The sequence below is a fragment of the Syngnathoides biaculeatus genome, chromosome 5 (assembly GCF_019802595.1).
Source record: "Syngnathoides biaculeatus isolate LvHL_M chromosome 5, ASM1980259v1, whole genome shotgun sequence".
Classification (NCBI taxonomy): Eukaryota; Metazoa; Chordata; class Actinopteri; order Syngnathiformes; family Syngnathidae; genus Syngnathoides; species Syngnathoides biaculeatus.
In genome coordinates this window covers 13,873,918-13,889,777 of record NC_084644.1, presented here as the reverse complement: position 1 = coordinate 13,889,777, position 15,860 = coordinate 13,873,918, and the positions used below count along the sequence as shown (strand labels likewise).

Genomic DNA, 15,860 nt, shown 5'->3' with positions numbered 1-15,860 from the left:
CAATGCCACAAACACCCCCTCGCTCTGTTGTTATTAAACACACCGTACCATATGTAATGCTGTCCAGGGAAAATTATTATTATTTTTTTTTTTTGTCATAACCTGATCCTTAATTGTTCAGGAATTTTGTTGGTACAAATTATTCAGTCAGAACATCAACTTTTAACAAACCTTCTCGAGTTTTATGTCATAATAAAGCCCTCAATGAGGCTTTCCCAAAGTGATTTTTATTTCTTGAGAAAGTTAGAAAGCTAGAAATTTGAGTTAAAGCTCCACCTCTTATCAAACTCAAAAATAAATCACTAGCCACACTATGAGTTATAATACATTGCAGCAGGGGTGTCAAACTAATTTTTATCGTGGGCCACATTGTTGTTCCAGTTTCCCTCAGAGGGCTGCTATGACTGTGAAAAAAAATATTTAATCGTCTCACCATACGTGGATCATCAGTTTATGAACTAGTTTTGGAATCAGAAATCAAGGGTAATGTGTTTTTCAACTATTCACAAATGTGTGTAATATCTCAACTTTATCATTTATGATATATGACAACTTGAAATTTTGGCACGGATTTTTACAGGAATCATGGAAATTGACACTCTAGATTTGGCTTCGCGGGCCACATAAAGTCACGCGGTGGGCCAGATCTGGGCCCTGGGCCTCGAGTTTGACACCTGTGCATTACGGTATATGAATACATTTAAAATAAGATTGCCGTGAACCGCAACACAGCGGAGTAAAACTACATTCTTTGACGTCATTGCCGTGCTCGCTGCAGTAAAACGAGACGCTGTCTCCTCCTTCACTCTCACTTACTGACGTCATTAACAGGTGGCCCTCCAAAATAGACGCACGCATCCGCAGTGAGTGCGCGACATGTTTTCGATCACGCTTGGCACGAGTGTACGTCGTGTACGCCTGCGTGTATGTGTGTGTTACAACAGTACTAACGCTCCCAATTCGTATCGCTGCACCGGGAGGGATGTCTCGCTTTTTCTTTTGACATTTTGAGCGTCTTCCCCTCATCAGCTCACCACCAGACCGCAGGTCAGAATTCCTCTTTTTTTTGTTTTTTTTCCCCTCCCTCTCTTGTTGCATTAGGACACACAAAGAGTTGCAAAACTTGAGGAATTTTAGGACATTCACGGGAATGTGCGTAATTGAATGCAGGCTTTCAATAGGGAATTTAAATACAGGAAAATATACTCTAATTTTGCATAATCATGGGTTTTATTCATCCACTAGGGAAATTAAAACAAGCAGATTAGTTGTAAATTGACCCATAATTGCCCCTAATGAAGAATTTTGAGTAATACGCCATCACTTGGCCACATTATTTATATTTTTTGCTTTCTTTTGTGAGCCAAAATTTGCATTATGACCAAAGTTTGGCTACACACCCACTCGAGTGAAGTGAAAAATAAGCAAAAATAAATTCAGCACATGTGAGTTAGGAGAGCTATTTATTTTGCACACACCTACTTATAAAGTTTGTATTTATGATTGAATATAGCTACAGTCGTTACTGGCAGACGATCCTATCAAATGTAAGAGAATTAGTTCCTGGTCATATATCATTCATGCTTTATTAACTGTGTACATTAAATATTAACTTTTTAACATTCTTAAGTGTCAAACAAATTTTAAAACAAGTTGACCACTGTCCACAGTTAAACTTAAAGAAAACACAATTATAGTTAAACACATTACATAAGTAAAATACTACTGCGACTACTGATATTAATCATTTATTATTCATTATCATTATGATTATATAATTTATATTAAAAATGTGTAAAATGTTACACAATTCTTTTTCTTACTATCATGAAAAATCATACTGGATCTTTTGTGAAATGCAGTAACTGTGTGGTAATCTATTAGTGCATACTGCATTTACAATGAAATAATAATATCACAAAAATCAATCCAAAACAATGACAATCAATACTACTACTTATAATAATACTGTAGGGCTTGTGTTGAATCTCATTTTCTGACATTCAGTTCCATCATCATCATCATTCGACCCGCGACTCTTGTGAGGATAAGTGGCTGAGAAAATGGCTGGATATTATTCCAATTGAACAGCGTTTAATTAATAGCATAATCCATCGTTAAAAACTAACAGCTGGCCTCATTCGACTCAGTGCTTGGAAAACAAAACCTTTGAGACCACTCTAGGGAAGATCAGCGTTAAGAGAACTACCAACACTGTGGGGGGGGGGGGTGGTCCTGTTCATGTGCAGTTATCCACGGCGTGACCCGCCAGACCCCCCCAGAAGGGTTAATTAGCGTGTTGCCGCACTCTGGTTCAAGCTTGAATTATCACCTGCCTCGCACCCGTTGCAGGTCAGCTGTCACCTCGTTCGAATGCTCCCAGGGGTCCCTTGCTCATATTTCGGGGGGTGGGGCAGGCAGAAAATGCTTTATGACTCTGGATTGCATGCACAAACATTATGCGCACACACACACGCACGCACACCTTATTCCCAGTGTGTACCATGACGTGACGCAGGACGTGGGGTATTTGTGGCATCGCGTTATCCCCCTCAGATCAGACGGGATCTCGATGAGTCGGATCAGAGCTCTATAACGGGACAATGAAAGATGGGTGGTCCGTTGTGACACTCACCTTGACCCCCGTCGCCAAACGGCCTCATGTCTGTCCGAATTATACCTCAATCTAAATGAAAAAAAAAATTAAGTTGTCTTTTGGGACACAATGTGAATTAATGGGGACATCATCCAGAAGCACCCGCAATAGGCGAAAAGCTGTCATAGACCACATAACTGTTTTTAAATATAATCCAAGTATTACCCTTTGTACAAATAAAAAGTTGTTTTATCTTTTTCAAGTTATCGTGTATCTTTCTAATTTAAAAATAAAAACAATTGGAGAATACAGGGAGTCCTCGGGTAAGACGGTCTGGACCTAAAGCGTTTGGACTTTACAACGCCCGTCCCCCGTCCGCCATTTTGTCTGGCTAATGCTTGTCCGTGTTTGTGCGCCGGGAGTATCTTTGCATTTTTTGCCCTCCTTTTTAGACATTATCGCCACAAAGAAGAAAGCTGTGTCTTTTAGCAACGCTTCTGCAGCCAAAAGAAAATCCATTACCGTGGAAATGAAGCTCAAGATCATAAAAAGATCCGAGAAAGGAGAGATCCCAACACCACCAAGGCTTCAATCGGTCGACCGTGGTGACAATTATTTATAAGACAAAAGCCCGTATCTTAGCGCTTGTGAAGGGTTCGGTTCCTCTGTCGGATACAATGATCACAAAACAAGGTTTTTTGATCCTTGTGGAGATGGAGAGGATTGAGGACCAGGTTCCTACGCAAAAGCTAAGCACAGCCACCTCTCAGCAGTCATGCTAAGTACGTCATCTTGTTTATTTCAATGTATTTGTTTTCTATACAAAGTATTTTGATGTAAATTCTGGCTTTAATGGTGGAATCTGACTTAAGTCGAAATTTGAGTGAAGTCGTTACTCTCGGAACAGATCTCAGTCGTAGACCGAGGACTCCCTATACAGTCAAGCCCTGCAAGTTTGTGGTTCGCCAATTTTTTTGAAGGAATGTCTCAGTTATTCATTGTGCATTTCTCTATTACCCTTTTTTCCCCTGCATTCGAGATGTTTTTTTTTTTTGCGTTAAAAGCGAAAGTATGTCCCTGCTTCTCTCCTAGTGCACCTATAACCATGTAGTCTACTCTGTTGCTCTTAGAGTTTGCCTGTGCGTACATATTCCCTAACACTCATTATAGTGTATAAATGCCAAAAGGTGAGTTTAAAGACTTACTCCCATTTGTGTAAAGTGCTCGTGTGCATTTTTGTTTGCTTATTTGTGATGTCACATCAGTTTGTTTTATGGGTTAGGGTGCTAGCGAATATTATTGATTATTTGTCTGTTTTGAATCCTATTTAATGCAGTTATGTGCCATATTTTCCCCAATATAAGTTGCACCTAAAAGCCTTTAATTTTCTCAAAAGCTGACGGTGCGCCTTATAATGCGGTACGCCTTATATATGGATCATTACTGAGCCTTTAGTGCAGCTCCATCTAATGGATGCATAACCTAACCCCAGTCTTTACTGTAGCGTCTATTCTATGCGCCTTATATATGAAAAATGTTTTAAAATAGGCCATTCATTGAAGGTGCGCCTTATAGTGCAGAAAATACGGTAACATGAGTTCTTATGGTTGGGTACATGCTAAATGCATGCTTCGTAGTTTAGGATCCTGATTCAGTTTTAAATGATTTGATGGTGTCTTGTGCCATCTATATGGAAATATAAAGTTAATGTATACAGGGGCACTGTTGGTTTAATAGAAAAAAAAAAGCTAATAATGGCATTTGTTCTTGCTCTGGTTCCAATGGAAGAGCCCAAGAGAGGCAGTTTAGATGCATCTAAGTTACATTTGTACTCTGTTACAAAAAACAAACAAAAAAAAAAACATCACTATCCATGATGTCTGCTAGCCAGAAGCTGAGCTGCACCGTGTTTGTTTACAGAGTAGGTGTGCGGTGAAAGCACATTTACATTTTTACCCTGAGCTGTTCCGTATGGAAAATTTACTAATCTCCCCATAAAATTAGAAAACTGCCCTTGGTTAATATCAGTTTTAGGTGGCTTTAGCAGGTCTTGAGTTTGCCTCACGTGGGACTGTATTTCCCACCTCATATATGTATTTGATTTCTTTTTCAGAGAACTGGAGAAAAGGAAATACTGGCACAACGCTTCATGTTACACTTTATGTAGTTTTTCTTGATCCTCTATTCTAGTTGTAGTTGTTTAATTTTACATTTCATTCAGAGACAACGTTGCGTGTAACCCTAAAGCAGCATTACAAATCTCCACAACCACACCAATACTAAGTACTACCAAGTGCACCGCTTCCAACCCAGCCCGTTCTGATGTGGAATAATTTCTTCGTGCCCCAAGACGAAGACGGCCGCGTGGGGATGCCGGCCGGAGGTCTGGCCGCCATGAAGGGTGGGCGCGCTCAGAGGCGAAGCCAAAAAATGAGCGACAGTCAGGACGGTAAGATCAAGCTGGCCTTCCTGCTATGCGTGGTGGGCGTGACGCTGACCGTGCTGGGCGTGTGCACGGAATTTTGGGTGGAGTTGGCGCAGCCCAAGAACGTTGGCGGCAACCGCACGTGCCAGATGGCGCACTACGGCCTGTGGAAGGCGTGCGTGCGCACCCTGTGGGTGGCCGACGTGGACCCCGAGAGGGCCAGCTGTGGCCCCGCCGAGCTACCAGGAGGTGAGGCGTCCTACTGTCACGGAGTTTGTGAGCATAATAGCATCTCCGTTGTTGCCACGGTAACCGTAAGTCACCTACTTAGTGGTACCTTAATATGGGAGTGACTTTTTTTTTTTTTTTTAAATAAAAGCTGTTATTAATTGTTGCTTGAGCTGGTGAACACAGCTGTACAAATGTTTCAAACGTCCACATTTTCCCCATTTTTTTTTCCCCCCACCATGAAAGCTTCGTGTAACATCAAAAAGCGTTTCAGGTGATTCTGAACAGTTAACTTAGCGGCCAATCCTTAACTTGAATTTAATATCGACCACTGAAGTAGGTTATTTGGGGTTGGCGTGGAGAGGCTAAAAGTTAGTGTAACATCAATGTGAGTTTGAAGCTATGATTAATGTGTTACATATTGTTAGCTGAAAAGCATGATTGCAAAAGTCCTTTTTGACCAATTGTCAAAATAAGGACATATCAGTGTCCTTGTTGTGGTTCAGTTTTAAGTCATCAGTCATGGTGATCAGCAAAGGCTGATTCAAAGACAGTGGACTCTTGTTGTTTGTTTGATTTTTTTTTTTTTTTTTTTTTTTCAAAAATAAGTCGGGCAATTATGCTCTTAGACTAATGATATGGTTTCTTACTTTTCTATTCTAAGAATTCTAAGGTAAAATCAAAACGTGTTGAACCTCTGTCAGAATGCGAAGATTGATACAGATTTGAGCGGAACCCACAAAATATTATGCCGGCAATATATACGCTATGTAAAACAAAAATACACGGTGTCGCGAGCACGCGGCAAGGGATTGGACCCAAATGCAGGACTCCGAGGCAGGGAGATGATTTGCGAGTGTAGTTTAATTCAGGCAGGGGTCAAAAGGGTAAGCAGTCCAAAAAAGGCAGAAGGACAAAAACACGTAAAAGGTCAAAGTCCCAATATCATGAAACAAGGTCCGATGAGTATAAGGAAAAAACTTGGAACTTAACGATAGTGGCACAGGAACGCTGTAACGAAAGGGATACCCTCCAACTCCTACCCTACTACTCACACACGATGATGCAGTGTCACACACAACAACTAATTAGCATCCATACGGCGCAGGTGTGGGGCTGCTGCCAGAGGCAGCTCTGCTCAGGGCAGTGGCTTGGCCATGACCCTGACAGCCCGTATAGAGGTCGTGCATGTGATGTCACAGTTTTTACAGCGCCATATTGCCGGTTAAACAAAGCTGCTCGGCAGTGCGGGAGTCGTTGAACCGGCGTAGATTTTTCACAATGCCCGAGACCTGTTGTGCTGTTGCTTGTTACGACAGACGAGACAGATATTCAATAAGATCATTCTATAGAATACCAGATGAAAAGATCGATGAATTTTGGCTATTAAACGCCCGTGTATGCATCATTTCATTCCAGGTCGGAATTATTCGTCTTAATCTCAAATGATCAAGAAGTATTTATAGTGTCAAGTTGACGCATTTGAGAACAATTACGTAGCTTACTGTCGCAGAGAGGTTTACGGAGCTTAAGGTGTGGCCGCAATACACTTACGTGTACAGAGGAGACGAATCCCTGTCCTAATTTTTTTCCAATTATTGTTAATAAATGCGGGTTTGTGTAAAACCAGGGGTCATTTCTTTAAATATTGGTATTTGTATTGACAAAAAATCCAAGTGGCTCCATCACTATGTGGGATTTATTCTTGACTGAGAACAGATCCAGCGATGAAGTATTTGTATGCGTCCAGACTTTCATACGCTTTCAAACTTTTACGTATGAATCTCAACGACTTACTCACTAGATACTTGTGTAGATCCAGTTGTCCAAGACAAGCGGATGCGAATTAACAGTCCAATTTCTTATCGGCGAAAACATCGACTTCGGCGTAAAATATGGGTCCTCCATGCCAAGTGTCTCTCATTTTTCCACATACCTTCGTTGATTATCACCTTCTAAATGTTTAACGGTATCATACAAAACTCTGGGTGTCGTGCTGTACAAAAAACAAAACAAAAATCACGTGATTTTATGATGTAGGTGCATGATCTCTATACACTTGCATCACCTTATCTGCTTTGTACTGTATGCATACTTTGCTGGTGAAACATTGCAACATGGGCTTTGAATGTGAGGCTGCATGCTGTGTATACGCATCTAGGTCAGCCTATATGCCGTGCGTATGCTAATTAAATCATTGAATAAGCACAACGGAACGAGACCACTTGGAGCATTATGTAATATTATTCTACGTGTGATGCAGCTATTAAATCTGCTCTTCTGAGAAGACCTTTGACAGGATATTAGAACAAGAACAATATATACAGTATATGTCTATTTGTCCTTAGGTCAGGTAAAAAAATAAAAAAAAATGTGTATATATATATATATACACAGTGAAGAAAATAAGTATTTGAACACCCTGCTATATTGCAAGTTCTCCCACTTAGAAATCATGAAAGGGTCTGAAATTTTCACCGTAGGTACATGTCCACTGTGGGAGAGATAATCTAAAAAGAAAAACCAGAAATCACAATGTATGATTTTTTTTAACGCTTATTTGTGTGATACAGCTGCAAATAAGTATTTGAACACCCGTCTATCAGCTAGAATTCTGACCCTGAAAGTCCGCCTTTAAAGGTCCACCTCCACTCCATGTATTATCCTGAATCCGATGCACCTGTGTGAGGTCGTGAGCTGGATAAAGACACCTGTCCACCCCATACAATCAGTAAGACTCAAACTTGTAACATGGCCAAGACCAAAGAGCTGTCCAAAGACACCAGATGCATGGCACGAAAGGTTCCCCTGCTTAAACCGGCACATGTCAAGGCCCGTCTTAAGTTGGCCAATGATCATTTGGATGATACAGAGGAGTTATGGGAAAAGGTTTTGTGATCAGATGAGACCAAAATGGAACTTTGTGGTCATAATTCCACTAACCGTGTTTGGAGGAAGACGAACGATGAGTTCCATCCCAAGAACACCATCCCTACTGTGAACCATGGGGGTGGTAGCGTCATGCTTTGGGGGTGTTTTTCTGCGCACGGGAAAGGACGACTGCACTGTATTAAGGAGAGCATAACCATGGCCATGTATTGTGAGATTTGGGAGAACAACCCCTTTCTCTCAGTCAGAGCATTGAAGATGGGTCTTGCCTGGGTCTTTCAACATGACAATGACTCGAAAGACACAGCCAGGAAAACCAAGGAGTGGCTCCGTTAGAAGCATATCAAGGTTCTGGCATGGCCTAGCCAGTCTGATTGAGAGATCTGTGTGGAGGAGTGGGCCAAAATCCCCCCTGGAGTGAGTGCAAACCTGCTGAACAACTACAGGAAACATTTGACCTCTGTAATTGCAAACAAAGGCTACTGTACCAAATAATACAATTGGTTTTCTCAGCTGTTCAAATACTTATTTGCAGCTGTATCACACAAATAAATCGTGAAAAAAAAATCATACATTGTGATTTCTGTTTTTTTCTTTTTAGATTATCTCTTTCACATTGGACCTGCACCGTTTTGGTACATACGTGGGCACACGCGACAATCTGTTTCTCTGTGACGGCAGTCAGACGGCTCGTGTTGAAGTCACGATCCCTGCCGTCGTCGGCAGATGGCCGCCAGCCCCGCCATGTTTGTTTAGAGCAAAAAAAACCCAAAAACTGTTTTCTCACCGAACTCAAGATTACCGTCGGTCGTCTTGAGCGGGGCGGCTCGGAGGCGTCTTCTCACTGGGCCCCCGAGTGCTTCGAATGCGATATGTGCCTAATAAGTGAACGACATCACAGATAAGCTGATAAGCAGTGTCTACGTGTACCGTGTATGTGTGCATGTCTGTTTATGTCTGTGTATGTGTATACAACAATGTCCAGCCCGTAATGCTCAGTGGGTGAGAGTTCTCACTATGTGCCCGGGTAGCCGAGCGGGATTTGTCTACTTCACAGCGTTTATCTAAAAATAGTGAAAGTGCAATGAGGGAGAGGGACAGTGAAGAACCAAGGTAGCGTAGGTCGAATGCAGTATTAACGCTTATGAATCCCCCGTGTCGCGCTCTCCACCCACTCTCACTGCACCATCCCTTGCTCCCTGAACCTCCTCCTCCATCTGTGTCTCCCTTCATTCTTCCCCAGCTTTCACCACCTCTCCATCTGCGTTCCCAGCTCACTCCTCTTCCCCCTCCTCTTCTCCCCCCTCGGATCACACCTCAACCTCCCCTAAACCCCTAGCTGTGTTGTCGCCATTTCGGTACCTTTTTGGCCCTCATTATTGTCTCTCGCGCTACCTTTTCTAGCCAGGGGTTGCAAAAGTACTCAAACTATACTAGTGTAGAGCTAAAGACCATGGTATCCAAGACCAAGAATAGCCCGAGGCCAGAGCTAACTGACGCAGAGACAAGACCAAGACTTTTGGGAACCGAGACCAAGACGGAGACAAGCTGAGACTGAGACAGGACCAAGACAGAGACAACCCAAGACCGTGGCAAGAACAAGATATTAAAAATGTATTCAAAAATCCTGACAATGTTGAACAGTTAGTGAGAATCCTCCTCCTCCTTTGATCATAATTGACCCCTCCGTGGATATTGCGCAATCCGCGTCACTGACCATCAGAGGCCAGAGATCTGCATAGACCAAAGCCCGTTTTTGCTCCCGCCATTTTCTCTGACAACATTGAATGGTCCAGTATTGGTTTAGTTAGCGTTTTATCGCGTATTTGGGTTATTTAACAAAAATATGGTTAAGAGGTGTAGTCACGGACTTTGTAATAGTGACGACAGGTATCCTGAAAGGCTAGTTGGTGGAGTTCGATTTGTACCCTTTCCAAAACCGAAGACCCAGTACGAAAAATGCCTTCGATGGATCAAACTTTGTGGAAGACCGCATCATCAACTAAATCCATCTAATATCAACCGGAACACATATGTTTGCACGAAGGTATGCCCTGTATTTGATTTTCAATACATGTCTCGTATAAATGAATTCAAAGTTCTTCGCTAGCATAACACTGCTGCGTGTGAACGATTGACACACTTATTCTTTGTTAAGCGATATTTAGCGATGATCGGACTGCACAAACATATTGATTTCTTGCTGGCTCGCAGCCAGAAGCTTAACCAGACTGTGTTTGCACGAAGATATGCCCTAAATTTGATTTTTAATCCACGTCTCGTATAAATGAATGAGACGTTCTCCGCTAGCATAACACAGCTACGTGTGAACGATTGACACACTTATTCTTTGTTGAGCGATATTTAGCGATGATCGGACTGCACAAATGTGTCGGTTTCTTGCTGGCTCGCGGCCGAAGCTTAACAAGACTGTGTTTGCACGAAGATATGCCCTAAATTTGATTTTTAATCCACGTCTCGTATAAATGAATGAGATGTTCTCCGCAAGCATAACATTGCTACGTGTGAATGATTGAATGAAATCAGAAGCATGGAGTCTGTCTGAGTTCAGAATGTATTGTATTGTATTTGCCATTTTTACTGTTTGTCTTACGTCAGCGCACGTGGCGTGACGTCACTTCAGGAGGCGTGGTTAAGTGCCCTGTACGGAGGGGTCAATTATTTCATCGGCATACATTAGAAAGTCAAAGTGTTTATGATCGGGTTGGTGCCTGCAACCTTTTCAAACCACACTGTGCAAAAATCTCAAATCCCAATTTTTTTTTCAACTAAATTCTTGCAAAAAAAATCATTGGATTTCAAAATTTAAATTTAAAAACGATTTTGATTGCATTTAAGAAATGTAGGAAGCGAAGTGCATGTGTGTGGGCAAGATGTCCCTCAATCACAAGACTGCAAAGGTTGCCGTCATTCTGGAGGTGGTGGAGGGTGAATACACATGAACTCATCATACATTTTTTTTTTTTTTTTAGTTTTTCTGAGTGCTTTGACCTTTTTTCACGTTCATGAATTTGAAGAATAACAGCTCCGCGCTAGTCTTGACTGGTCTCCAGGAAAATTGTCTATCTGGCTAGGCTGAGACAAGAGCAAGACATTTTATGGAACTCAAGCGCAGGTCAAGACCAAAACTTTTAAAAATGGGGTTTTCGACCACAACACTTCTCGAGTCTAGACACTACACTACTATAAACACACTGGGCTATATTTTCATAGACAGTGCCAGCGGACTTTGATTTTTGTGCAAGCACAAGACTCACTGAGCAAGCTTGCCAATTTGGCAGGCTAGTCTGTACCATGCTGGGCATTCCGGTGTAGCAGAGGGAATGTACTTGGACGTGCACCTTGTGGAGTGACGATAATGTGGCATAATGATTTAAACTTATGCCTGTTCAGACCACATCTAACACCCAGCCAAGGTAAACTACAGATGTTTTGCAAATGTGATCAGGGTGCGGGACATTTAAGTTATTCGAGTCTATCACCAGCTCATTCTGGTATATTACCTGCTGTCTAGAGCTTGTGCACCTACGTCGCCGAAATCATGTGCCTGGCCATATTGACGGACTAGCAAAGCATTCTTCGATGCTAAGTCGGTTGGAGACAGCGCAAAAATATGTCTTACAGCACGACGTCTAGAGTTTTGTCTGATACCGTTAAACATTTAGAAGGTGATAATAAACAAAGGTACTATGTGCAAAAATGAGAGACGCTTGGCATAGAGGACCCATATTTAATGCCGATGTCGATGTTTTCGCCGAGAAAGTGGACTGTTAACGCGCTTGCGCTTGTCTTGGACAACTGGATCTATACATGTATCTGGTGTGTAAGTTGTCGAGATTTACACAGAAAAGTTTGAAAGCGTAGAAAAGTCTGGATGGATACAAATACTTTGCTGCTGGATCTGTTCTCAATCAAGAATAAATCCCGCATAGTGATGGAGCCACTCAGATTTTTTCAATACAATTAACAATACTGTATTTAAATAAATGACCCCTGGTTTTACACAAACTTGCATTCATTAACTATGATTGGAAGAAAAAAAAAAAGACACAGAGTTGGCTCCTCCGTACACGTTAAACTTCGATTAATCCTTTCCGTGACAGACGTTTTTTTTCTTTTTTTTTTTTTTTAAATATGCATTGTTCTCAAATGAGTCCAATCCATATTTAAAAAGAAAAAATAAACCGCTGGGATAGGCTTCAGCCCCCGTACACGGCAGTGTGTTGCGGCTACACGTTAATTTACGTAAACCTCTGTGTGACCAATGGTTTCTTTTCTTTTTTTTTTAAAGACGCATGGGACTCATTTGAGAACAATACATATTAAAAAAAAAAAAGTCTGTCGGGGAGAGGTTTACTGAAATTTAACGTGTGGCCACGGCACGCTTCCGTGTATGTTGGAAATGACTCCTTTTCTTTTTTTATTTTTTAAATGCATTGTTCTCAAAAGAGCCAACTTGGCATTATAAATACTTATTGGAAATTGAGATTGAGAAGAACAATTCCTACCTGAAGTGAAGTGATTGCTTCACAGTCGTGTGTATTTGGTTGGGCACCATCCATCACGTTTAATTGCCGAAATCCATCAATTTTTTCTGGTCTTTTCAGTTGGTATTCCATTCAATGATCTCTTTGAATATCTGTCTCATCTGTTGTGACAACCAACCAACAGCACAACAAGTCTCGGGCATCGTCTATATTCTGTAGTGGTTCAATGTCCCCTACAATGTCGAACAGCTCTTTTTGACCATCAAAATGGCGCTGTGAAAATGGTGACGTCACGTGTATGAGCTCTATACCTGCCCACGTAGTCTGTTGCCACATCAGCCAGATCTGGGTGACAATGCTCCACTCGTGCACAGATCACTGCGATTACACATTTTGTTGTGCCACATTTAATGGGGATGAGAGGAGCCACTTTGATTGGCGATGAATGAAGTCAGCTGTAACCACTCCCACAGTGGCACAGCCCAAACTGTAATATTTGTGGTTTTGTTGTGTGACTTTAAATGGTGTGGCCTAGTGAGTGACGAGTTGAGTTGCACGTTAGCATTTGGGGGTGAGTTGTGGCCTACACCTGGTTCTTTTTGTCATTTTGTGTTAAATATATGGAAAAAAATATTTTAGAATATTTTCAAACTTTGAGAGTAATTTTCTTTTCAGAAAAATGAATACCCAAGTAAACCTGAAATATAAAACATAACAAAAAAATCGACTTAAGTACTGTAACAAGCTATTTTTTAAATACCAAACAAAGTATTTGTACATTGTGACTTTGCATATGTGCAGTGAGTGTGTGTGAATGTGTGTTTGTGGGTATACCAACTCAATACTAAAAGGAACGACGTCTGAGTGGACTGTGTGCATGGATGCATAGAAGGCTGTCTAGAGCGCCCATGCGTGTACTGTTTGTGTGTGCACATGCTCATGCATGGGTGTTGTATTAAAGTTTCCTCTTGGTCTACAGAATCCAACTGCACCTATTTCAAATTCTTCACCTCGGGGGAGAACGCTGTCATATTCAAGAAGACAACAAACAAGAGTGAGACGACGACAATTTTATAATAAATGAAAAAAAATGATTGCCAACCAAAAAAAAAAAAAAAACATTCTCAATTTTCTATTATTTGTCATTTTTTGTGTCATCAGCTTCAGGGATCTATCAATGAGATACTAGTAGCTAGGACTAATGATGACATCAATGCCTCTCTCGCATTGGCACAAGCTCGGTGTGTTGCACCTGTCCATGTTCACCTGCCAATAAAATCTGTTTAACGATGAGCCAAATCAGCACGTGGCCCACTTTCCAACACGCCGCCATTTGGATGCATTGAGCAGATAGAATACACCTTTGTCAAATGGCGGAAATCAATGCAACATGTCGTTTCTCATTTGAAAAACCTAACCCTAACCCTAACTCTAACACTAATTCAAAGCCTAACCAAAACACAACTCTAACCCTATCAAATGTCCAACCCCCTGAACCCCTAACCTGAACTCCGAACTCCAAAACAAACCTGAAACCAAAAAACCCGCAACCTCAACCCTCACTTTACCTTAAACCTAACCCTAACCTTAGCCAAAGTATAACTCAATCTGAGACGAGCTGCTAATTATGGCTGGAACTAAAAATTTCAAAACTTGAAAAGGGTTTTGTATTGCTGGTGCACTTGTGAATGTTGAATTCTCATGTGATGCAATCGTCGACTTGGAGCTGGAGGGGGGTGGACTTTTCGTGGAAACTACGCATTTATATATAAATTATGTACTGTATATAGAATACAATGAAGATCATTTTTCAGCAGCCTTGGGAGGTTTCTAGGTGGCTTCCTGAATAGAGTACTTTTTATGTGGTAGTTCAAAATGTTGTTTCCTGATAAGACCACCAGTGGGTTTCCAATTTTCCATTCCGGTGAGTCTGTATGTGTGTTTGGGTGTGCGTCGCCAACTGTCATCCATTTGGGATCGTCACTCTCTCTCTCAGCCATGTTGCTTACTGTATGGTGGGCTGAACCTTAAACCGAAAAAAACTCCAGTCCAACTGAAAGTCTAAATTTAACCCTAACTTTATTCTTTTGAAGTCAAATTATACTCTAGCAACAACCCCAATCCCAACCCTCAGCATTAACCCTCACCCTCCTGTAATGTTAGCTACTAAAACCCAAACTTTAATCCCAACTGTTATCTTCCACCATGACCTTCACCCCACCCACAACTTCATCTCTTACCCTAAAGCCAGCCCTCATCCAACACATTGCCACGCTAATCCCAACCCGAACCCTGACAACATCACCCTATTTGACCCCGATGCTACTCCACCATAACATTAACCCCACCCCTCCCAAAATAATTTACAAAATTACTATGAACACGTCTTCTTATTAGTTCAATACATTATTCACGTGATTACAATCCTAAAAAAATCATTTTCTATTGATTCATCCTAGATTTGAATCTAGCGGCAGCCATCTTGGCTCTCCTCAGTCTGACCATGATGGTGACGGGCTCCATTTGCATCCTCATGACACTCAGCAAAGGCGTTTCCTTCTTCCTCAAGCCGGCTTCCTTCTGCTTCGTCCTCTCAGGTCAGCCCTCGGCATGCCTTTAATTCATCTATATTTCATTTCTAATATTTGCCCCACTCGTGCAGGGATTCTGGTCCTTGTCTCCATCTTGATGTTCCACCAATCCGTGCTGGCCTTGCTGTCCAGCGACCACTCTATCCCGCTACACCACCAGCTGTCCTGGTCCACGGCTTGTGTGGGCTCAGCGGGGACTATCCTGATTTTTGGAGGCTTCCTTTTCGTCATTCTTTCACTTCCTGTCAGGTCTTGCTTGCCCCACAAGAACAACAACACCTAGAATGCAAATGTTGACATCACAATGACAACACTTAATCTGTGTGTGAATGTTTTGTTTACCACCAATTTTTATACGACGCAACAATTAGCATAGCTCTATCTTAGCATATTAAAATTATGACTCAATACCTCACTGTATGTATATTATTCTCACTTTGTCTCCTTGCACAAAAAAGATCATTTCACCAACAAGTATGCAATAATGTTTTTTAAATGCATTTTGAGAGTCTGTCGTGGTTATTTTTGGATTTTTTTTTCAAATCCAATTTTCTAGACTTAAAAACCGTATACAATTACATGATAAACTCTAAAGTGTGCATAACATGTTTTTCTTTGTATTT

At 41.5% G+C, this 15,860-nt stretch overlaps 1 protein-coding gene across 1 annotated transcript; it reads left to right on the top strand.

Moving 5' to 3' along the window:
* The first annotated feature begins 4,918 nt into the window (after positions 1–4,918).
* Positions 4,919–15,593, top strand: cacng6b (calcium channel, voltage-dependent, gamma subunit 6b). Its single transcript, XM_061820679.1, has 4 exons — positions 4,919–5,270; positions 13,626–13,700; positions 15,106–15,243; positions 15,309–15,593. The coding sequence occupies exons 1-4, from the start codon at positions 4,919–4,921 to the stop codon at positions 15,518–15,520; spliced, it is 777 nt and encodes a 258-aa protein (XP_061676663.1). The 3' UTR covers positions 15,521–15,593.
* Positions 15,594–15,860: the final 267 nt, after the last annotated feature.